The following is a 23,308-nucleotide window of genomic DNA, read 5'->3' as shown; positions in this document are numbered from 1 at the left end:
AAAGGAAGGAATAGTAGAAAGGTAAAGCGAGACGAAGCTGCGCGCAGAGGAAAATAGGCGAGGGATGAAAAGAGAAAAGGGAAAAAGAGTCACTGAAGGGTACGGAATCGTGCTTCCAGGGTAACGCGAGTCGCTTGTGAAAAAAAACGAGCGCGACTGGCCGATTGGAACTGTTGGAGCCGGGAGAGAGGGCGATGTAAATGGGCGCGGAAGACAGAAAGAAAAGAAAAACGAAAGGGGTGGGGGGAGAGAGAGACGAGTGGACGAACGGAAAAGGGGGAAACGAGAGAATCTTTAGCCGCGGATCGGCGTGTACCATTAATTTCGGTGAAGCTGATCTCCGGTATTCCGCGCGTCTCCTCTTTTTCTTGTTTCCCGATCGTTCGCTCGACTATCCACTTTCTCCTTTCTCTTCTAGCCGCTCAGGGGAGAAAGTTTTTATATTGGACAGTGAGATCACGGCGTTAATCTCCGGCGAACGTGGCAGGAAGGAGGGTAGTCCGCGTAACACCGGGTTCGCTATATGGATTCCGCGTGGGCTGGGTGTCACGGGATTTATGAGTGTATTCTGCTCGCGGACGCTGAGGGAAATTGTGTATCTGACGGGCGGATGTAACCTTCCCTTTGCCTTTGAAATAATGTTTCAGTGATTCAGGATGCCTATCTACGACGATTACCTTTGGCGAATGGATTCTTTTGTGTGAATTTTGATTTTTGTAAGGGAGATTGAGGTTCGTGGAGTTTGTAAAGAATTTGGGAATGTTGATTAGGAAAAGGTCTATTCACCTGTGGATTATTATGAGTCACTATTTTTTTAGGTAATCTTCTGTAACGTAATATTCTTTTCATGTAATTAATTGTTGCGAGACGGGTGATTTTTTCATTGAAATCGTGGTTCATAGTTGCTAACTATTTATAGTTGTAATAATATTATATGTTAATATTAAAATATTGTTACCTTTGTAACGTATTATGTAGGATTTAAAAATTTGTATAAAGTCTCTAAAGACGCGTTGCTTTTTGACTTTTGAGGTTTACAGTTTGGACATAGTGATATGTTGGAAAACTAAAACTTGAGAAATGCAGGCTAAGCTAACACTTTCTGTTTGATTTATTCGATTCGTCATTCTGGTTTATGGACATTTTTCTGGAATAACTTTGATTATATATTTTCTATAGGTTCATGGTACCATACACGTGTTCTCAAGCGAACGTGTCTATGGAAATGTGTGAAGAGGGTTAGGCACGGTGTGATTAAGCAGGTAGCGTTGGGTCTAGCTCGGTTTAGCTTTCTGATACCAGGCAGATTGCCGAAGGGAACTGGCCAAGGAGGATTAACCGGGGAAAATTGATTTTGTTGTTGCCGGCGCTGGCAGTATTGTTTCGGCAGCGGAAGTGGGAATTTAATTTGTTTGTGCTGAAAACGCTGGATCGGGGCACAGCTATTTACTACATGAACGATGTTTATTCTATAAACATATAATCGCTTGGATTCATCGTGTACACTGCGCCCTTATTGCTACGTTCGCGAAACAAGCGCTGGCTAGGAAATTACTGGACATTTATTTACAGCCGAGTAAGGAGAATTATTTTCTTTTTCTTTGCAGTAGTGTTTTATAACATTTAACAAACACGATTAAACAAGTATTAATGAACCTATTTCTTTTATACTAATAAATCTATTTACTTACTTCTATTTTATTTTCAATTGAATTCTTATAAAAAGAATACAGCATTGTTTTCATTCACATTTGTTTACTTTCAATTCCGCGGATTTTTCAAATTATTAAAAATTCCGAAATAGTCCTTTGATAATTATTTGTAACACGGATTTTTCACCGATTTGGATGACCTTGAAATAAGTAGCCAAAGTCATCATTCTGAACAACTTTTTCCTATACATGTTATCGCCGCTCGATCTTAGTTTTCTAGATATTCGCAAAAATATGTCCGAGAATGGAGAGCTTTCGTACACATTTACAAATAGAATAACCTTCGTATCAGCTTGATCTTGATATAATTTGTTGAAGCCATTGTTCTGTACACTCAAAACTTTAAACTTTTTTGAAGTGACTATTGGTTCAAAAGTTATGAAGCATTCAAGTTCGTGATGTTTCTTTGTGAAGTGCACCGTGTGGTAAACCTAAAACAGTAGTTTATAACGAAGTCTTTAGAATTTATTCTAATATTATATTCATTAAAAACACGTTAGCAGAAGTGTATCGAATCCAATAAAGCATATTTTGATTAAACAAACATCTTTTAAATTATCAAATAAGGTTTCCTTTCTTCCGCAAAATCCAGCGTTTCATATGCATAGACCTAATAGTTCATTCTCATATAAAATTGTAAGGACTCTCTTGTTATAGAACACCCATATCACATTTTCCTCTTAATAGTTCCCTGTACGCGTATCAATCTCCGTAATACGCCTATCAAGAATCACTTACCCCTGATCTCAAGCTAAAACATCAATCACCACCGGCTATCTGAAACCCACTCCCCGAAATGCGCAAAATCGCTTCGAAACACGCATCCCCCGGCATCCACCGAAATTCCGCCCTTCGCACAAATCACTTCCGCATAACAGCTAGCCGGCGTTCTACGCGCGATAACTCTCCGCTTTCTTGCTGCGCGTTGGCGCGGACTGTGGTCGTCATCGTCGTCGCGTGGGCCCGAACGAGCCACGGCAAAACATCGCGAGCAAATTTCTTACGACCACCCTGTTAACCTAACCGTTGAACTTTCAGACCAGCCGGTGGTTACACTCGAGCTTGGCAGCAATTTGAACCTGAGCGCAATCCGCGAGGGCATCGATGTCTACTTCGAGTGCAACATCAAGTCGAATCCATGGGTTTACAAAGTTTCCTGGCGGCACAACGTGAGTACATGTCGCACGTGTATCTGTCAATACATATCTTAACCCTTTGCGAAAATCGTTGCAAATGACAAATATTCGATTTTCGTTTTGGCACGTAGAATATTTGTCAAATAGACTTATTCAGTATTACTAAACCCGTCTGTAGTATTAGAAATTAATTAGTTACTAGTTATAAACTAGTAGTTCTAAAACATTCATTTTAATAACATCAAAATGAGAAGAAATTTAAATTAAGAATATAATTTCTCTAATTTTCCTTTCCAACGACTGATACATTTAGATCGGTTCGTTTATTAGAAGAAACATACAGTCCCGAAATAATTCGAAGCTAAGTGAGCTAATTGAAAATTTCTTTGACACCTCAGAAAATACAGGAGTATGAAAATCAAATCTACGATATCTCTCGGACACAATTAATTTCGTATAAAATATATTCTTATCAAATTGACGTGCAATTTAATTTTTTGAATCACAATCTTATTTTCTACGGTAGTTCTGATTGGATCACTCTGTACATGTCGAAGAGATACGTGTATATACCCGGAACGGACCAAAGGGTGAGGTGGGTAGCAGGCGATATGGGGATGGAAATGTTCGCCACGGGCCGGGCTAACGAATCTGCGACGCAGTTCCGGAATCGATAATTTAGAGCCAGGTAGAGCTGGGCCGGCTCGGGTCGAGTTGAGTTGGATCGGGTCGAGTCGGGTCGTCCCGCGCTGAAGCTTAATCGGGAGACGAGATAAGGGGAGACGGGCGCAGCGCACCTGTGACGCGAACTTTCCGTTTAAAATTTACATGCTGATACCGAGCCGACCGGGAACTGGCGCGTAAGCGTTCTTTGAACTAATAGCTGCCGGTTACCGTCAATAAGAAATTTATCGGCGAATTTCGAAACTGTTGACGTAACCCTAAGCGAAGGAGTCACGACGAACGCTTAAACTTTCGCGTGCCACAGCACGACGCAACGCTCAAAAGGAATGCGGCAAGAGAACGGGCTTATCAGCGACATCAACCTTAATGAGTGATTTTCAAACTGGCTCGCGTCGCTTCCATGAGTGGTATAAATAAGGGTAGCAAAGTACGGTAGTGACTCCCTACAAGTGCGTCTTTCGGAACTGAAGCAGAGAACTGTTGGGGAGATCTTACGATTGGTTTTGATGCTTTGAGGTATATTATTTGAAGTAGTGAGTTATTGTTTAATTATAGCTGTGTTGTACTTATTTATAGTTGTAGGTATTGTGATTATTTACAGCTGTGTAAATAGTTGTTATAGTTATTTATAATTTTATAATTTTATAATTTTATAATTTTATAATTTTATAATTTTATAATTTTATTTTTACTATGAAAGGAGTTATATTAATATTGAATTTGAAATGTCTGCTTCGAGTGCTGTATTTCTCGGTAAACATTGATATGGTGCTTCGGAAGATTAAAATTAAAAGATTTCATTTGTCAACATTTAGCATTCTGCATTTAATATATTGAAGCTGACATTTGAAATTTTAAGTAGTGGTTGAAATGTTTTCCTGCAAATTTCATCTAGTTCTGGTTTATTGAACATCAGTTGGGTAGTTCGGTAGTAATGAACGATGAGGTAGTAATGATTAGTTGTGCAGATGGTCGGATGAATCCAGTACTCACTATTAATCTGTTTGATGCTGACGTATCACTGTGAGTCAATTTATTGTCAAATATTTGGCGCATCCAGTTTCTCGTCTATGGATACTGTATTTAAATGAAAGAAATTCGGAATTTCTATATTATCTTACTGTTACTGCCATTCTTAATCAAATAGGTAAGGAATTCTGTATCAGATTGTAGATTCAGATTTATTAATTTGTCTGAATGCAACGGAAACAAGCAAAGTTAGCGAGTTAAATTTAGTTCGCTTACCGTATCGCTGTTTTCCCTATAATAACATACAAAATTATATCATACAATTAATTTATAATCATATAATAGCATACATTTTTTATGCCGAATTGCAAAAATTCTGAATATCTCAAAGCTGTATTCCTAAGAGGCAACGGAAATTCGCTTTTCACGAAATAATGTCAAATTATACTGATTGCACATTACCCCAGGAGGCTGGAAACTGAACAAACAGTTTCACTTATCCGCAAATTTCATTTCTCTGTATTTTACAAATTCATGTGCGGCGGAAGTGCACGGCATCCACAATTCAGACATAATTATCCAACGGATGTCGTGTAACGTTCGCAACGCGCGCGGACACGTAAACCACAAACAACGAAATAAACAATTCAACCAAGGTTAATAGAGTAACCTACTGCGTTCTCTTTCGCACATAATGTTTCGTCATAGACAAAATTGTAAAAAAATCTGAACGAAGAGAAACTCGAATGCTGGCCGTCTTTTATTTTATCTGACAAGGAAGGATTCTAAGATTAAACAGTACCCTCCTCAGGACATCCGTTCCGCAGCAACCGATACAACACGATATTAACACTATATTTACAGAACGAGCCAATTTCAGACATATTGATTTTCATAAACATTATTTGATAAATATTTGGATTAATTTTGATTGATACAGATACGCAAATATGTATCCTAACTGTCCACTGTTAAACCTCTAATTTCCAAACTATAAATGAACGAATATTAATTTCCTTAAAAACAATAGAATAAACCGCGTAATAAATGTCCGTAAATCTAATCTTTAAGCATAGTACATTTCATAGAGTATTAACAGTCATATTCATTTATTTAACACTAGATTTACAGACTTTATTTTACACTTTATTCTATCGTTCCTGGGAGATTACGTGCTTGTCAATATAAATCGCGGAAATTAGTGTGTCAAGGATAAATAATTATAATGGGACTTCGTATAATTGTATCAATCAAAATCGTCTTAAATTGTCATGAAATAATATTTAACCCTTTGCGGACTACCACCGCATATATGCGTTCGGCGAAAACAACTGTAGTATCGTATGTTTAAGACAGTGGGACAGCGAGTGTTCTAAGGGTCATAGAAGAGAAAAGGGACTCATGGAGACCAGGCCCCAGGGTTGGTGGGTTTTTTCCAAAGGATGCGTAAGCGAGGATGATGAGTGCGTGGTGGTGAGAGTGGGGTGTGTTTGAGAATTTGTTGGAAGTGTGAGTAAGAAGAATGCTTGTGGGGGAGAATGGTTTTTAAGTGCGGATGGTGAGAGATTTTGAGAGAGTTGCTTTAACTTGAGAAGAGAAAAGACCTGTACACTGCAAGTTATATCGTTTCTATTTATTTGTATTTTATTCAATTATCTATTCCTGTGTTTTTTAAAAATAAAACATATTTAAAATACCATTAATACCACACAACTGATAGTACCAATATTTTATTTATCTTCTGAAAAATCTGTGCATGTACATATCTACATATGTCTATAATTTGACATCTTGGAGCACTATGAATGAAAATCGCTTTTAAGCAGAAGTATGCGCTGATAGTTTTAAATGACTATCGCGGTAGCGGCTCGGCCCCACGATACGGTTTACTCAAAACTGCCCCGCCCGCAAAGGGTTAATATATTCAATATCTGTCCAATTAAAGGGTTCCGTAAATCTAGTGTTAAGCCCAGACTTTTTTAATTGAATTATTTGCAAACAAACAAATAAACTTTACGACGTAAAATACATCTAATCTTACGAAATGCAATTTGCTCCTGGTTTTCCAGCTGTTCCTCGAAAAACATATGTAGATTACAAATCTGGTAAATCGCTCGAGTATTTGTGATCTAATTCTGTCTCCCTCGCGTCTGATGTTCAATGAAATTTAATCGAAGCCAAAAACACGCGAACGGTTGTAAAAATTGTCCGATATCTTGCGTCCCTGGTGGAGGACTTTAAAGGAATATAATTTCACGTGAAGCGATTACGATCCTCCGGGGCTGGGGTAGGATTTATTTTAAACGAATGCGGACGCCGCACCGTTGTCCCTTTGTGCCGGTATATCGCTCGAGTTTCATAAATATTTCTTCTCGCGCCTCGGATCATAATGTCATTGTAGTCTCGGAAACGTCTGGGACGCGAATCTTTGATTCGACAGAGACGAGAAGAAAGAGGGATCGGGGGTTGGCGAGGGAATCCCCGCTCCGCGTGAGTGTGTTTCGCGGAAATTCAGAGGAGCTTCCCGACAACTCGAAAAAGAAGAAAACGGAGGACATTGTCGCGTCGGAGCAGCGTTGAGAAATTGAAAAACTGTCGGCAACCTTTCATCCGCCTTTTTTCTTTCCGTTTCTCCGCTTTTCCCTTTTCTTGGTCGCTCCCAGGGAAAAATGGTCGCGCGACTGTCTTCTCCGGTGTCGCGTTAAATCTATGATATTAAGATATTTTTGGACAGGTATTTTCAATATTTCCTGTTTCCGGTTATTTCGATGGGAATTTCGTTCGCGCGAAGAAAAGCGGGGAATATTGTGAACGTTTAATGTTCCTTGTCGATAAAAGCAAAATCGTACGAAAGTGCTGCTTTTCTTGGAGACAAATAATAATAAATGTAGAGCCAGGGCAGAGCCAAGTGAAGGATGGTAATTAGTAGCAAAATATAATACAATTTTATTTCGAAGATATAATTAGTTTTAATTTCGCTAGCTTTAACTCTCTGTTGATTCTCATTACTATTCGCTACTTTCGCACAAAAGTCACGAAAATCTCTTCGGTGGATACTATCGGCCTATTATATACTTCCTCGCATTTTGGTTCCCCCTCTCTCTCTCTCTCTCTCTCTCTCTCTCTCTCTCTCTCTCTCTCTCTCTCTCTCTCTCTCTCTCTCTCTCTCTCTCTCTCTCTCTCTCATCCTTTTACGTCGTGACCGTAATTTAAGTTACGAACCTGTCACCATAGGCTAACGAACTCAGTATTATTGTCTTATTAATTTTAAATGCAAACAATAGAAATAGTCGGATCTCGTTTGTTCACATACTGTCGATGGCACTATCCCTTTAGCGTTCATCGGCACTTCTTTTTCTAGGGTGCTGTTAGAAAGGCCACGGTCTTCCGGATGCATTGCCCTCGTAACTTATCATTTCCCTGTTATAATTGAATCGCTCCCTACATAAATAATGGAGGATATTTATACATTTGAATGTTTGTGGTGGTTATTAAATGGAATTCATCGTTGTAAGGTATTTCTTTATTCGATGCGATGAAAGGTCAACGTTTCTACACCATCGTCCTCGTCGTTTATTAATGATGCGATATTTGCCCAGCAATGAGAATATATTTTGATGCATTCACAGGGAAATCCATTGTATCATAATCCAGCGACCGGCACAATAATCAGCAACCAAAGCCTGGTGCTACAAAGCGTGACTCGCGGCAGAGCTGGTATCTACACTTGCATTGGCAGCAATCAGGAAGGCGACGGAGAGAGCAATCCTCTAAATCTGGACATCAAATGTGAGTACAATTGTTGTTTGTTCCTAAATCTGTTGGTAACCGGCGTTGCGGAAAATTGATACACACGTTACGATCACTTTTCCGTTGAAGCTCAGAAATGTATTAATGAGAATAACTTTCAAAGGAAACTGCCAAAGCAAACGAATAATTCAGGCATTCCACAAAGGTTTTACAAAAGAAACCATTATAGAAACTTCCATAGAATTTTATCCTTCTCCAACGTTAATCCGTAAAGATTATTATATTACACGAGAAAGGAAATTCCATTTTACTTTGATTATAAAAATGTAAATTCACATGGAAACCTTGCGGAGTGTGGAATCGTTAAAATTTTGTTCGCAGGTATTTGTATCTTTTTAACTACATTTATACATTATACATTCTCGTTATCAAAGTGATATTTCTTAGTACATTTGTATTGCAATCATTGATACCTTAAATGTATGAAATATCTGAAACGAATGTAAAAGAAATGATTTCACGTGAACACTATAATGAATATTATACGAAGAAAATCGAAAATATCTGTTGTTAAAATTTTTAATAATTCTAGTGTTAATCATTGAAATCTTATCTAATCATGTAACCTAATCTCAGCAGCAAGGAAAATAAATTAATACAATGAATAAAGATAAAACAAATATACTTCAATAGAGCGCCGCGAACGTAAACAGGTATCGTGCAATGATAAAAATTTCAGTTTCAGTAGTTTCATTCTTACCTTTCGATTTGGAATTTAATTTCGTTAATTATTGGGTCATCCCATAAATAATGCGATTTTTTATATTTCTTTTATTTTTAGATATAAATATAAACAAAACTGTTTTTAATCGAAAACATATTCTCCTTCATCATCTATAAATTGTCTATCTATACATTTAAATTACTTTAAAACGAATTTTGTCTGTCATTTTAAGAATAAAAGAAATATAAAAAACCACATTATTTATATGATGACCCAATAATATGTTATCAAATTATTTAACACAAGAACTACTGCCTGTTTTATATAATTAATGTGTAATCGTTATAGAAATTATAACAATTTATTTATTTTTAAAATCATTTCGAATATTTCACAAAATTAAAATAACCATAATTGCGAATTAAAAAAACCGGATACTAGTAATTTCCTGTTAATTACATTAAGTCGGTAAAACTAATTCGTTTTACATCGTATTTGTTCTCAATTTAATCACAACAGTTCCAACAACCAATTGGCATTACGTTTGACCAGGTAAAATTAAAATTAATCAAATTGATATTTTCTTTATTGCACGTTCATGTTTCACGTTCGTGGCATCGCTTTAAAGTGTTGGGTCTCGACCGTCGATGCTCCACATACTGTATCTATCTTGCTTCTGCTCATTATACCCATTCCCCGACTTTGTCAAACTATGCTCGAGTCAATCCCTGAAAGAAGAACGCTACCCTGCTCATAAGAATTTTAATGTTGGGCCTAGAAATTAAAAAATTGTAGTCGAACACTACTGTAGTACGATATCGCGCAAGTCATTCAGACTAACGAATACAATTGAATGTAATAAAATCGGACAAGGAACAAGTCTTTAAGGAACGCGGCTGGTTTCAAAGCGGCCGCGATGCAGCTTCTTTCATTCCGCCGCGGATACATTTGAAAAGTGAAATTCTTTCGTGTTTCCGCAACCAACCAGAAATTGTTAACACCTCTAGCGCCAAGTACTTATACCTGTCCGCGCACACAGGTAAACCGAATTGCGAGGCGGAGATAACCTTCGGGGAAGGATTCGTTGCGGCCGCTGAAAGCGGCCCAAGAAAGCCGACTTCTAATAACTTGCTTTTACCACATAATGAAATGTTCAGCAGCGAACGCGAGCAAAATCTGGCGCCCGTCTATCACTATACCTGTAACACGATGCAATATCCTTCGCGGATAATGCAAACTTTGCGTCCGAAATCCTTGGCAATCTCCTACTTTCCGGGTATTCGAGGAACGAAAGGACGAGGAACTCGCGATACGAAGAAATATCGTTTTCACGTTCGTAATTTCGGTTTCAATACGTGAAAAAGGACAGGCACGAATTCGTTTGAAGAATAAGTGTGTTTGGTTTGTGAAATATTTAATCAGAGGACTCGAATTGCATTGATCTTTTGATAGGTAGATAATATTTTTCAAATTCAATCGATGATTTTAATGAGTTTGGTCACAGGATTTATGGGAGCAGACGAAGAAATAATTATTACATTGAATATTTCATTTTCCTGTGAGTAGATTACATTAAAATATTTATGCATTTTTTTAATTAAAATGAATGCTTATTAAACTTCTTCCTCTTTAAAAAGATTAAGCGAAATGCGTGGAAAATATTACGATATAAAAATGTAAAATAAAAATTTCAATTACATTTAATGAAAAAAAACGGAATTGTATTCAATCTTCTTTTGCGCAAATCAATGGCTGGGATTGAGAATCCGTGTAAACATCCGCGTTCAAATAATTATCCGAGATTAGCGGAATTAAGCTTATCAAGATTCGCCCCGGAACAAACTTCAGCTGGAGAATTACGTGAAATTTTCTCCGGTATCAGCTACACTGACTCAGATTTCATCAAATCCACTCGAAGACCAAATAGTGGTGCGCGTTCCAGTCCGACTGCCGATTTCGCTTTCAATTTACAGCACTCCAATCCCAAATTCTCCGACATGAGAGAACCCGGTTCTCCGGTGAATTCCACGGTGGCCCGTTCAAGAACGAATTCCAAGAAGCGAGTCGGGGGACGTTCGTTCAAATTTTCCTCGCGTTACCCTGATTTTATGGAGATGATGGTGGAGATTTCGGACAAATTCGAATTAACCAATTACATTGTCCCCGCAGAGCAAATAATTCAGTATTTACTCCCGTTCGTGTTACACGCGGCTTAAAATATAAGACCATCGCGCGTTTATCGTATCGCATTCACGACAATTACATTCCACTATTTAAATCAAAGTTATTCATAAGAATTCGTATGATAAAATAGAAGACATGAAATCTTTAAAATCCTGTAGAACAACGTAAATTTTTCAAATTATTTAACAAAAACTATGAAAAAAATGAATTAAGTATTAAAAGCTAATAAACAAGAAGATAATTATAAGAAAAAGATAATAGAAGATAAAAGCAATTTATCTTTAGAATTTAAAAATACCTCCTCATATATATGAAGAAACGTGATTTTGATATAATTAAAAATTCTCTAAGAAGAAATCCCTGAAGAACATTTAGTTGTAAAATAAGTCCCGTTACACGAGAATACACTCTTAACACTAAACCTACCGTACAGCCAAATTAACATTCGCGAATTGTTCTACAGAAACTCCGCTAGTGTATCTATTGAGATTTCTATTGAATTAGAATTCAGTTTGCGTATTCCTAAAACAATTTCTTTAATTGAACTACTCATTGATCAAATCAGTTAACTCTACAAAAAAAAGACAGAGAAAATTGATCTTTAAAATTTTCCTTTAAATAGAAAACTAAATAATCATTATATGTAGAAGGTATTTCACTTCGTTATTACAGGTGTATCTTTAATCTAAAGAATACGTAAAATGTATAAAATAATATAACTTCGAAGTAGTTTTTATTATTACTGCAAGTTTCGCAATACCATTTCATGGTATCACACTCAGTAACAAGGGAATTTATTTTAAATATCAAAAGTCAAGAGCCAATGAAGCATTTTAACGATAAAATATTCAAAAAATAGAGTTACTCGATTTGACCAATGAGCAGTTGTTTCTCAGAGAATCGTCTGTTATCTTTTCAATAATTGCAAAGAGTTCTTATTCTTTCTTCAAGTTCTTATCAGGAATGGGTTATTTCGTCGTATGTGGTAGTTTTAGCGTTAAATCCATAATCCTTGGCGAATCCTCACGATCGATCTGCAAACGACCGGTTCGCCGTTTCGACGATGATCTCACGGCGTCGGTAAACGCCGTTTGTAGGCGTTACAAGCGTAATCCCGTGTCTCAAGTCCCGTTGTAACTTACGATCGGCCTGACAGTCGGTCTCGCCTGCCGCGTCCATATTACCGACCACGGCAGATCGGTGTGTAATGGTCTTAACGGCCGTAAACTGCCGCCGCTAATCCGCTGCTGGGCCGCGTGGCTGGTTGGCCGGGCCGTGCACGCTGGCTGCGACTGCGGAACATCGACGCGTACGGCAGCTACCGTCTGACACATGCCAGAATTCAATGCCGACAGCGGCCGACCCGTGTCTTGTACCCATCGCCCCCGGCAGCCATGTTTACGGGGCTGACCCCTCGCTTCACGTTATCGCGTCAGGCTCGTGACGAAATATTGAAACCGAATTGATGAGTATTTATAGATGTTAAGGGGGTTATGTGAAATAAAATAATACACGCGTAGAGTATGTCAGAGTAATAGTTATATTTATAAAGAGATGTTAAACGATGAAGAACTAACACTGTTAGAACTAAGGAAAAAACTGCCACGACAGTACATGCGTCTACACCTGGAGTACTCGCAGGCCCCAGACCCTAATTAACCAATTACTGCAAGGATGTAGGGTTTTCCAAAAAACGGTATAAGCATGGTCAATGCTTTAATTTCAACAATAGACAAGGTTGTAAGTGACAACAAGTTTTTCGGGTGGAAGAATGATATCTAACATTACGTTGAATGCAGTAGTTGTGTTATCATGGTGTCATCTTTCGATACCATTACTATTGTATGTGGCTGTTGTTACTGATGACTATTTGCAAAAGGAAAATTTCACTTAAATCGTGTACCACAAGATGAAAATAGAAAAAGAAGAGTTTGCAGGTTTGGCGCTTGCAGTTTTTAGGACAATTCTTATTTTAACAACTGTAAGTGTCATTCGATTCTTTTGGGCCCAAGAGAAATGGTAGGTGATTGTTTCAAATTATAGTTTCATATCTGTATGAACTGTATATTTCTTCCAACTTTTGTCAGTCTTTTGACAATATAGCTATTGTTATTTGACTATGGGAGGTTTTAAAAGAAAAATTATGGGTAGAGAAACATTGAGAAACGTTCTGTCGATTTTTTATGACCATTGGACCAAATGTGAAGATTTCAGTGTTTTGGCTTAGGTTCTGTTGCATCTTCACAGTGTATGGAGGAGAAAAGTATAATTATCTATCGGTATTTTCGCAGGATAGTATTCATATTAGTATCATTTAAGTGATTTCGTGATTCGGGGCAGTCACCTTGTTTTCTTTTTATCGATACTTCATCGTTATAGTAGACGTAGATATGAAAAGAGAATGGAACTTCTGCTGCTTATAATAGACTACTAACGATAAAATAGTTCTAAACCGCAAAATTGTAAATGAATGCTGAAAATGGAAGACGGCGGACTTGGTGTTCGATGAGATTGTGGGATCGCATAGAATGGGGAACACGGATGGATTCCGTGGAATTGTACGCGTGCACCACGCGGACCATCCGATGCTCCGGAAACCGAAGGATTTCCGTTAAGACGGTGGACTGCAGCGCACGAAGTGGATTTAATGCATTTGGTCTCGGTATGCGAAGCATTTTTACCAGGCACGTGTAAGAAAAACTACCACAGTTTCATTATCCGTTCAATAAATCTATTGTCGTCTTGTAAAAGATTTCACCTGTAAAACAATGTAATACTATATACTAAATATTTATAGAACTTCTAATACAGTAAAAATAATTTAAATAGTAATATTCAATTATGATAGAATAATATGATAATATCAGTCTGTATAAGTAATACAAAAATAATGTTTTATACAATACAATAAAAACGAAAAAAACATCTGCAATTACACAGTAAACATAATAAATAAAAATAAAAACAAAATATTTTACGTTTCCACGTATCGGAGTTCATCAACTGTTAAATTCGCATAACCGAACGAAAGGAAAATTACGCCTATACTACCGGGACATCTATAAATTCTCGCATAATTGATAACCCAGTAAACTGTGTCGAACCAACGTCTCGGCAAACATTAACCGATACCTTAATAAACTTTCTGACAGGGTCGCACAACTTTCGAAACTACCGCGGTCCCATCGGGCAACTCGGCGAATGAAATTTATCATTTAGCCCGGAACTGGCCGATCGCTCGTCTTCCCGAAACAATTAACGGCAAACTCGGCCGATCCCTACGGTTCGTTACTGTGCCGTAATTCAATGTAACAATTACCGAACAAAATTGATACGGTTCAGAGTGGACGGGCGCAGTTGCCCCGAATGGTCGCGGCACCGGGTCCGCGCACTACCATTGAAAAACAAATCATTCCGCTCGGGACTCTGGCTACGGACCCCCGGAGTGGTGTGAGGGCGGCCGGGGACGCACACGAGCCACTCCCGAATCGGTCGATCAGCTGCATGCTGCACTCGGACACACACGGCCCCGCGTGGGCACGTACGGCGCCTATGTAAATCCTGCCGCTGAAGCAGCCGTAATGATTCAATGCGACCCTTACTGTCTACGAAGGAAACTGACGTGCCTCGCGTCACCGACACGTGTCTTTAAACTCATGGATTGAAAACAGTTGTGATATCGGTTTCGATACTTGAAAGAGTTACAAAGAACCGAAATAAGTCATAATTGTTATTTGATGTATCAGTTTTGAGGTATATCAGATTCGGTCCCGACCTCAAACGGTTCAATAACTGTTATTCTTCGGTTCTTCACAACCGTTTCAAGAACTGTAGAATGAAGAGTTACAGAACTCTTACTTTTTGACTTTTCATTTCACTTCTTCCTAACTGTTTATGTGTAGATCTGAAATCTCTCTCTCTCTCTCTCTCTCTCTCTCTCTCTCTCTCTTTCTTTCTCTCTATTTCTCTCTCTGCCTACAATTTTACCGGCTATTATTGTACATCCTATCGATCACAAAAACCCTTTATACCCAGCATAAAAAAGCAAAGGCATCATAATTCGAGCCGTAAATGGTTATTGCCCCTAAAATCCGTTTGGCGGTGAGCTTGGTCTCGAGGAGGGCCGTTACTCTGCCTAAACAATCAGCATTATTCTGGCGCAACAAGCTGTTCACTTGACCGATGTGCTTTTCGTGCTTGCAAGCGCACCAGTTCTAAGCCCCGTACCATTCAACGAACTCGCCAGGAGGAAGCTTTTTCCGCGCGGTAGATTCGTATAAATTAACGGCACATTAGCGTTCGTCGACCACGAGGAATTTCCTCGTCGGTCATCCGACAATTATTTTCGTTTTAATAACCTCGTTTTCAGCTTGGTAAACGCCGGACCCACCCCGCCGTTTCCGCATTTAATCCGCGCGTTTCTTAGTTCTGTCTGGCACACGGCTGGGTTAACCATTTTACAGGCAACTAAGCGGCTTAAGATCCCGGCCGAAGGAAACTCACTGCGCCCCTTGCCTCCAGGCGCATAATTATGTGTCCTAAAACTGAATTGAAATCTTGAGCCTCGTTACCGCTATAAATGGACCTCGAAAATTCTGCCCTCTTTACGTCATTCTTCCTTCTTCGTCTTCTTTGTTGTTCTTTCGCTCTTCTTCCCCTCGCGCTGGCTCGCAGCCTACGGTACAATTTCACCGGCGTTTCTCCACTGTGCCGACAATTTGTATGTAAATTATTATCGGACGACATCACAAAGCGTTGCAAAGCAAAGCTCGGCTCGAGGACAAGGGAAGAACGCGAACGAATCGCGGGCCGCGCTAATTCGCTCATGCCCGACGAGTCAGTTTGCACTGGGGGAAACGTACTTTACTCGCTGGATTACGCCCGCGTTGTAACTGCCCGTGGGAAGTGATGGCTTGAGCAGTGTCACTGGCACCTCTGCCCGTGAAAGTAGAATCTGCATTTTTTAAAGTGACCTAAGGTAGATGTTTTTAAGGTATTCTTTCGCGAGGTTACGGCGGTTTAAATGTCAAGAATTTTTTTGTCAGAGGTTTAGTGATCCTTTAATTTTACACGGTGTATTTCTTCTCGTTGCAATGTTCGGGTAATGTCAAGTAAATTTCAGCTAAAGAGAATCTTTGTCTTTAATCGTATGCCTTGCGATGGAACTGTATGAATTAACTTCAGTGCGTATAATTGTCGTGTAAGTTGTTCGATTTCGTTGGAAGTTAACTTTGATTCGACTCAAGTTAGAAAATGTTTGCGTAATCAATTTGTTGAACAATCTGTGTCAATTAATTATGCGATACTCGGTAGCTGATCTTCGAAGATTAGTTTGATACTTACAGAAATAGAAACGAAAGATAAATTTACATTAATTTACAAATATATCATTTTTGACGTTTAATTTGATGTTTTCGTTTGTTTTTCGCAAACAGAAATTAAGGGACTAATTTACGTATTCATTAATGTAAATATATTATTTTCCTGTAATTAATTGCAACACGGTAATTCGTGTTATCCTGGCGCCGAATAAGGGACGTACAATTATCTCAATCCCATGAATTGCCGAAATCGCGAATACGGGATGAGTACGGAAGTGGTCGGTTTTTATTGGTTGATCCTAACAATCGTCGGGAGGTAATTGAATCGAGGGTTAATTGAGGAAACTCGGTTTGACTAATCGGGAGTCTTTGTTGGATTTCTGGGATGGCACGATTGGACGGATTCTGGTCCCGCGTGCCGCGGAAAGGTTGGATACGTGGAGACGTCGCTCGGTTTCGTTTAATTAAACAAATTGAGGGCAGGGGGTGCACTAATTAAAGTAGTTTAATTGCGAAAAGTCGCGGAGTGTAATTTTTCAAACGTACACTTTTAAACTAGCAATCTTTATAAATGTTAAAATACGATAGAAACAAATATGAAAGCTGTTGAATATTAATAAATCATATTACACTAAAACTTTTTTGTTACTGAGTGGCATTAATCAGGATCTGATCAGTCCCATGCACAAAGTTATTAAGGTGTCTGCTACAGTCAGTGAACTAGAAATAATAGTTCGACTTTGGATTTCTATGCATTTATGGAAAATTTAAAATACGTATAAAACATTCGTGGTATAATGCTTTTTATAGCATTTTTTATGAAAACCTATTTACCATAATAATTCTGTTTTTTAATTATATTCAGTAATTTTTATCTAGTTATTTAAAATATTTACTACTTTTATATAGCAATCATCGTTTTCCAACAACCAAAAACAAAACATTTTCTTTCCAATTCTTATAATAATTTTTATATTTATAATAATCTTCTTATAATTTTAAAAACAGATTTATCTGCTGTCGAAGAAAAACGAAATTTCTTGTCTAAAAATTATAAATTTAAAATGTTTTTATCTATCAAAGTCAGTCGATCTCTCCAGATTATTTGCATGCGACATCCGCAAATTGTAAATATATTAGACTCACACAATTACTCACTTTGCAGAATAAATTTCTTTACACGTTCCACTTTATTAACACTGAAACTACCGAGTAATTAGAATGACTTATTTCCAATTTTTTATAAAAATTAGGACAATATGTTCCTTGAGATTCGAAGAACCTCCTAGTCTTGCATCTGTCAAATACATAAATTTAATTGAAAATCTTTCACAAAAACGCCTTTATAATTTAAACACTTACAAAAGAAAAACTTCGAAGTGGGTCAACTTGACCCGCCCGGTAGTTTTAGCGTTAACATCAAGACTTCCGTCGCATTCTGGAGGGAGTGCTTACGCCTCGAGTAGAATAGGTCGACAACCGATCAGACTTCCCGGGGAAGTCCATAAAAATTTCTCTTCCTGATGTGACTCGTTCCCGACGTTCCTTTCACGTTCGTTCATCAAAACCACAATCCCCTTCTAAATGAAACGAAGTCAGTCGCCAGTGGAACGTGTTCGAAGGGAATAGAAGAGGATCGGTATTACGATGATCAGGGAAGGTTTCCCGCGTACCTATGGCTGACTGTCGATAACCAAGCCGGACCGCGGATGCTGCGAGGTGTGACAGCCCTTAAAAATTCACAGAGTCGTATTGCGCCGTGATGTCTAACAAGATCACGTCTCTTAACGCTTTTGGACATCCAATCGGATCGATTCCTTGTATCCGTAAATTAAACAGCTTCGTAGTCGCGTAATTGCGAGGAATATTAGTTTCACAATACTCAGCAATTAAAAATAAGAAGTGTACATTTTTATATGTGTTAAGTTTAATTTTTAATTTGTATGTTATCTTGGAAACCGATAAAGATAAAAGTACAATTTGATAAGTAGAGGCGCATAATTGTTTATTTACTACAATATGGCGATGCTAATCTCATAGAAGAATAAAACATACGAAAGTAAAGAGAACAATTATCTATACTTTCAATTATACCGATAAGTAAATAAAATTAAAAAAGAATCTGAGTGTCCAATTCACTGCAGCATCTTAATAAAAAAAATGGTACCATGGAACATCTTCGGCAGAAACATTAATTTCCTGGTGTTCAATAGAGAACCACTTATCAAACCAATTGTGCCAATAATCTCGCAACTAATTAGGTTTAATTTCATCCAATAACGAGTGATATAATCGAGGAACATTCCCAAGCACAAATGAACGCAATAGGAGGGTAGCTCGTGAAAAATTGGCGCGGCTAATACAAGGAGAAGGAGAATAAGAAGAAAAAGGAGGAATAAGGGGAAGGGAAAAAAGAAAGGAGGAACAGCAATCGATTCCGCGCAAAGTACCTTCGACCTAATTCGCGCGTCGTCGTCGGGTGACTTCAGACCAGACTGAATTTCTCGGAATTTCCTTCGACACGATTATTATTCCGTCGTCGACGATCGTCGACCGTGACGTTGTCCTCTTTTGGTGACTCCATCGGGTCAGTACTCGATGACGTTTTTCTTGTTCACCGGGGAATGGCAATCGTCGCGGGCAACTTGTTCGCTCGCTCTACCGTTCGGTGCTTTACGGAATTATCGTGGAACACGGCGCGGCTAGCTCATTAACCTTCTCGATTGCCGGCTCGAGCGGGTCGGAAATTTTCTTTTCGCGCGACCGCTGATCTGAGGCCGGTCGGGTATACTGGAGACCGGTTAAAAGAGTTTCCGTGTGCACGCGCACAGAAAATGGGATGTATTATGGTAATCGTCGCCACTCTGCGAAAATGCGGCCGCGGCTGAATTCAATGATCCTCGGCACGGCTGCGCGTCGTACACACTTATGCCGCTGCGCTCGCTTGCGTATGCGACGGCTCTTTCTTTCTCTCTTCTTCTGTGTTTCTGATGTTGCTTGCCCTTTTAGTTATAGAAAACTTCAAAAATGTGTTTACATTTTTAATCATTGCGAATGCAGACCTTGGATGTTAGAAGGCAATCCTGGAAGATTGCCTTTCTAATTGAGACATGCTGTGTCTCTGATGTTGCTTGCATTTTTAGTTATGGAAGATTTTAAAAAGTGTGTTCACATTTTGGATAATCGCTAATATCTTGGACATCAGATGATATTCATTCGATATCATCTTTGTGATGAATATAATCAAAGGCTTTATTTACAAGCATCTGTAAATTATTTCTATTGAATATACGTAACAGAAGTTTAAAAAACTACAGCTTTATTGTGATAGAATAGCATTCTGCTGCTTACAACTATTTCAATTGTGTTCGTTTAGTTTTTTATTTATTTTATATGATTCTATTTATTCTTTTCATTTTTCTTGTGCTTTTTATGTAGGTATGGATAAACTATATCTCACAGTATCAAAGTATTCATCACCGGATTATAGGAGTTAGATATATTTTAATATATTATATATTATTATCGCATTCAATTAAATAATGTATATATTGTTTTGCAGCATTCTGTGTTCATCTCGCACACACTTATTTTCTCTTCACTTATGCGTTTCTACTTTCATCTCTGTCTATTTTGAAATCCCTTTCCCCTCCGCGACGAATTCAGCGCACGTATGTACTTTCCGTGTAGTTTGTACCTTTTGCGCATCGATTAAACGTAGAGCCCCTGCGTATCTCCAGGTAGTTACGTTTAGACGTCCTCAGTAATGGACCCTTTTCTCTCCTTCGAACTAATTGCCGGAAATTTCAAGCCCTAGGATTCAGAGCCTGTCGTGAAGATGTGGAAATTGAAGTTGTTTATAGAATTTTTTACCATTTTCAGCACATTGCAGAGTAACTGAGATATCCAAATGAAAAATTAAAAAGACGCATTGGGGTAATGCAAAAATTTTGACGTTTTTTGGAGCAAGTAAATACATCACTGGATTAATTTTTTCTCATCGAAATCACATTTCTATAATGATAGAATAAATAAGCTTATAGAAAGATGAGGGGAGGTAGTAGCAATCAATAGAAATTATATAATAGTTTAATCGTTAAAAATATTTGATTCTTCTTTTTGTTTCAATAATACAACAGGATGTACAAATTTTGGATTAATATCTTACTAACTATAAATCTATTTAAAAATTCAAACAAAACGTCGAGTTCAGAAATTTTAATATTTTGTTTTAAGTATTTATTATACGATTGTTATAATTATACATAGCATTTCTTAAAATCACTTTCTTCTATCCGTCATATTTTTCAAAATGTTTATAAAAAGCAAATGAAATCGGGTAGATATTAGTAAATGGTACTTTTGTGCATTACTTGAAGTCACTGATTTCTTAGTGTATCCCTATTTGCAAGTAATAATGCCTGAATATTTCACATGACAGAATCTTTTTCCTTTCAGTAGAGTAAAATTTACTGGAAATTTCAGTACAGTCTTTAGGTATAAATCTGTGTTATCACTTAATTTTTATATTAGTAATCGCATAAGGGGATAGTAAGAAATAATAAAGGCTTGTTTAGCGACATTTATTTTATGTATGAAATGATTCAGGCATTCGTAGTTTGTGCGTTTGCGCGACAATTAAGCTTAGACCTAGTTGTAACTCTAGGTAGAAACATCTAGATGTCCTACACGATAGAACCTTTGCTCTTCTTCGAGCTAATTGCCGGAAATTTCGAGCCGTGACCTGAGAACCTGATCCTACCGTATTACTTGACTCCTGTGTTAGTCATCGCGTAAGTAGTAAAGATTTCTGTTAGGATAGCATTACAAGAGAAATTATTTTCTGTACTCCCTCGACCTGTCGCACCTTTTACTCGCTTCTGCTTATAAAATTATTTGTATAATACTTGTAATATGTCTCTGCATTATTACAAATAATTGGTATTTATAACATATATTTGTAATAATTACAAATATATATATATATATATATATATATATATATATATATATATCTTATAATAAATGAATCGCAAGTTTTTATACATTTATAACATATAACAATTTTCTTAAAATTATTCAAATATCAAATTTAATGGAATTTATTTTTCTTGTAATTATTTAATCTTTGAAAATAATTTTCAACGCAGAAATGGAAATAGTAATATCTAAAATTGTAAAAGGGTAAACATCGTCTCATGAATCAGCACTTTGAGTGCTCTTTTAGAATTATGAAACGCAAGCTATCTTCAATCACACCTCCAACAGATGATAACCAGTTTAATCAAGGGTCTATTTACATCGAATGATAAATTACACGAATTTTAATGTAGCTGTACCAAAGAAACTGACTAGCGAAGGCTCGTGCAAGGGTCCGATCGAGAAATTATCTTACTACGGGTGAAACGCTTTATCGGGCAGCACCCATTAATAATTAATTAATGTAACTGATTAGCGGGTGCCGGTGTATCAATGTCCATGCATCATCTCAAGTCAGAAACACCCATAATGTATTCGATATCTGCGTATGCATAATTTACTGGTAAATTATTGTTTCCCGGCAGTAAATCAGCCTGACCTAGTAAAATTTTGGAAAACGTTTGTTTAGCAACTGTCAATGCGCTCCTAACACTGAAAGGCTGAGCTATTTTGTTTAAAACACATATAAACTGCAAAGATCTATTCTAAAAATGTCAGTAATTTACTTTTTAAAGGAAAAATAATAAATAATTAGATATAGACAACAACATACAGCGTTATTAAGATAAAAAAAATGATTAATGAAAATTCACGTTGATATAGAATAATTTAAGATATAAATTTACGTTATATACTATTTCCTTTTTACTTATTCCGTATATTTTAGCATCAAGGATTTGTTGGTCTTTGCATTTCATTTGATGCATTTCATTTTGTTTTATATCTACTAAACCCTAAACTAAGTCTTAAAATATTTCATTAGCCTGGTCGCTTCTTTCACATTTATTACAATAGTTTGATTCCTTTTCGTATCAACAATTTCGTTATTGCGGCCTGCAATGCGTTACGAAATGAACATTCGTACATGCCATAAAGATCCAGCTTAATCAACGTACCTAAAACGGTTGCATGACCAAATACAATCTTCCCCCTTCAATAAAACTTTAGAATGTCGTCTTTCATTTCGGTTAATCTACAATACACGGAGCCATTTTGTCAAATGTGGCTAGAAGTTTGATAGTAATGTGCTGCTCTAGATTCCTGCCGCACATTTTCCTGCAGGAACTATAAAGCTAGCCTTACTTGAACGGATGTAGGTATTCATGTGACTCGATTTGAACGTGGAAGCAAGTTCCGGAATCGGAAAAGTTTCCCCGAGCCTGTTCTTGGATATGGAGGAAGTTAATTATCCCATCCCGTTTCTTTTCTGCCGAGTGTTTTACCGACCGCCAACTACATAATTTACGTACTCGATAAAAATGAAATACGTGGGAAACATTTAATGTTACCTTGAAAAATGATCGTTTCGCTATATTGGCGCTCAACCCATTGCATAGAAGTAAGTATAAACGTAACAAATTACACTTCAAATACATTTGTACCACAAAACAATTTTCCTATGATTAATTTATTAACATCAAATGTCTAGAAACAAATTTATAAGGACACTTATTTCCAATATTTCTATTTCTATTTCTATTTCTATTTCTATTTCTATTTCTATTTCTATTTCTATTTCTATTTCTATTTCTATTTCTATTTCTATTTCTATTTCTATTTCTATTTCTATTTCTATTTCTATTTCTATTTCTATTTCTATTTCTATTTCTATTTCTATTTCTATTTCTA

General features: G+C 37.3%; 1 protein-coding gene across 3 annotated transcripts in view; it reads left to right on the top strand.

Moving 5' to 3' along the window:
* LOC116426601 (protein turtle homolog B) overlaps positions 1-23,308 on the top strand; it is a 494,638-nt gene that overhangs the window by 424,068 nt on the left and 47,262 nt on the right. For all 3 annotated transcript variants that reach the window (XM_076369765.1, XM_076369764.1, XM_031975758.2), the window contains exons 9-10: positions 2,751-2,881; positions 8,131-8,290. In XM_076369765.1, coding sequence (XP_076225880.1) covers positions 2,751-2,881; positions 8,131-8,290 — 291 coding nt within the window. The remainder of the gene's footprint in view (positions 1-2,750; positions 2,882-8,130; positions 8,291-23,308) is intronic.

This window comes from Nomia melanderi, chromosome 8 (genome assembly GCF_051020985.1).
Source record: "Nomia melanderi isolate GNS246 chromosome 8, iyNomMela1, whole genome shotgun sequence".
NCBI lineage: Eukaryota > Metazoa > Arthropoda > Insecta > Hymenoptera > Halictidae > Nomia > Nomia melanderi.
Note: the sequence above shows the minus strand (reverse complement) of the source record. Positions and strands in the feature narration are given on the sequence as shown.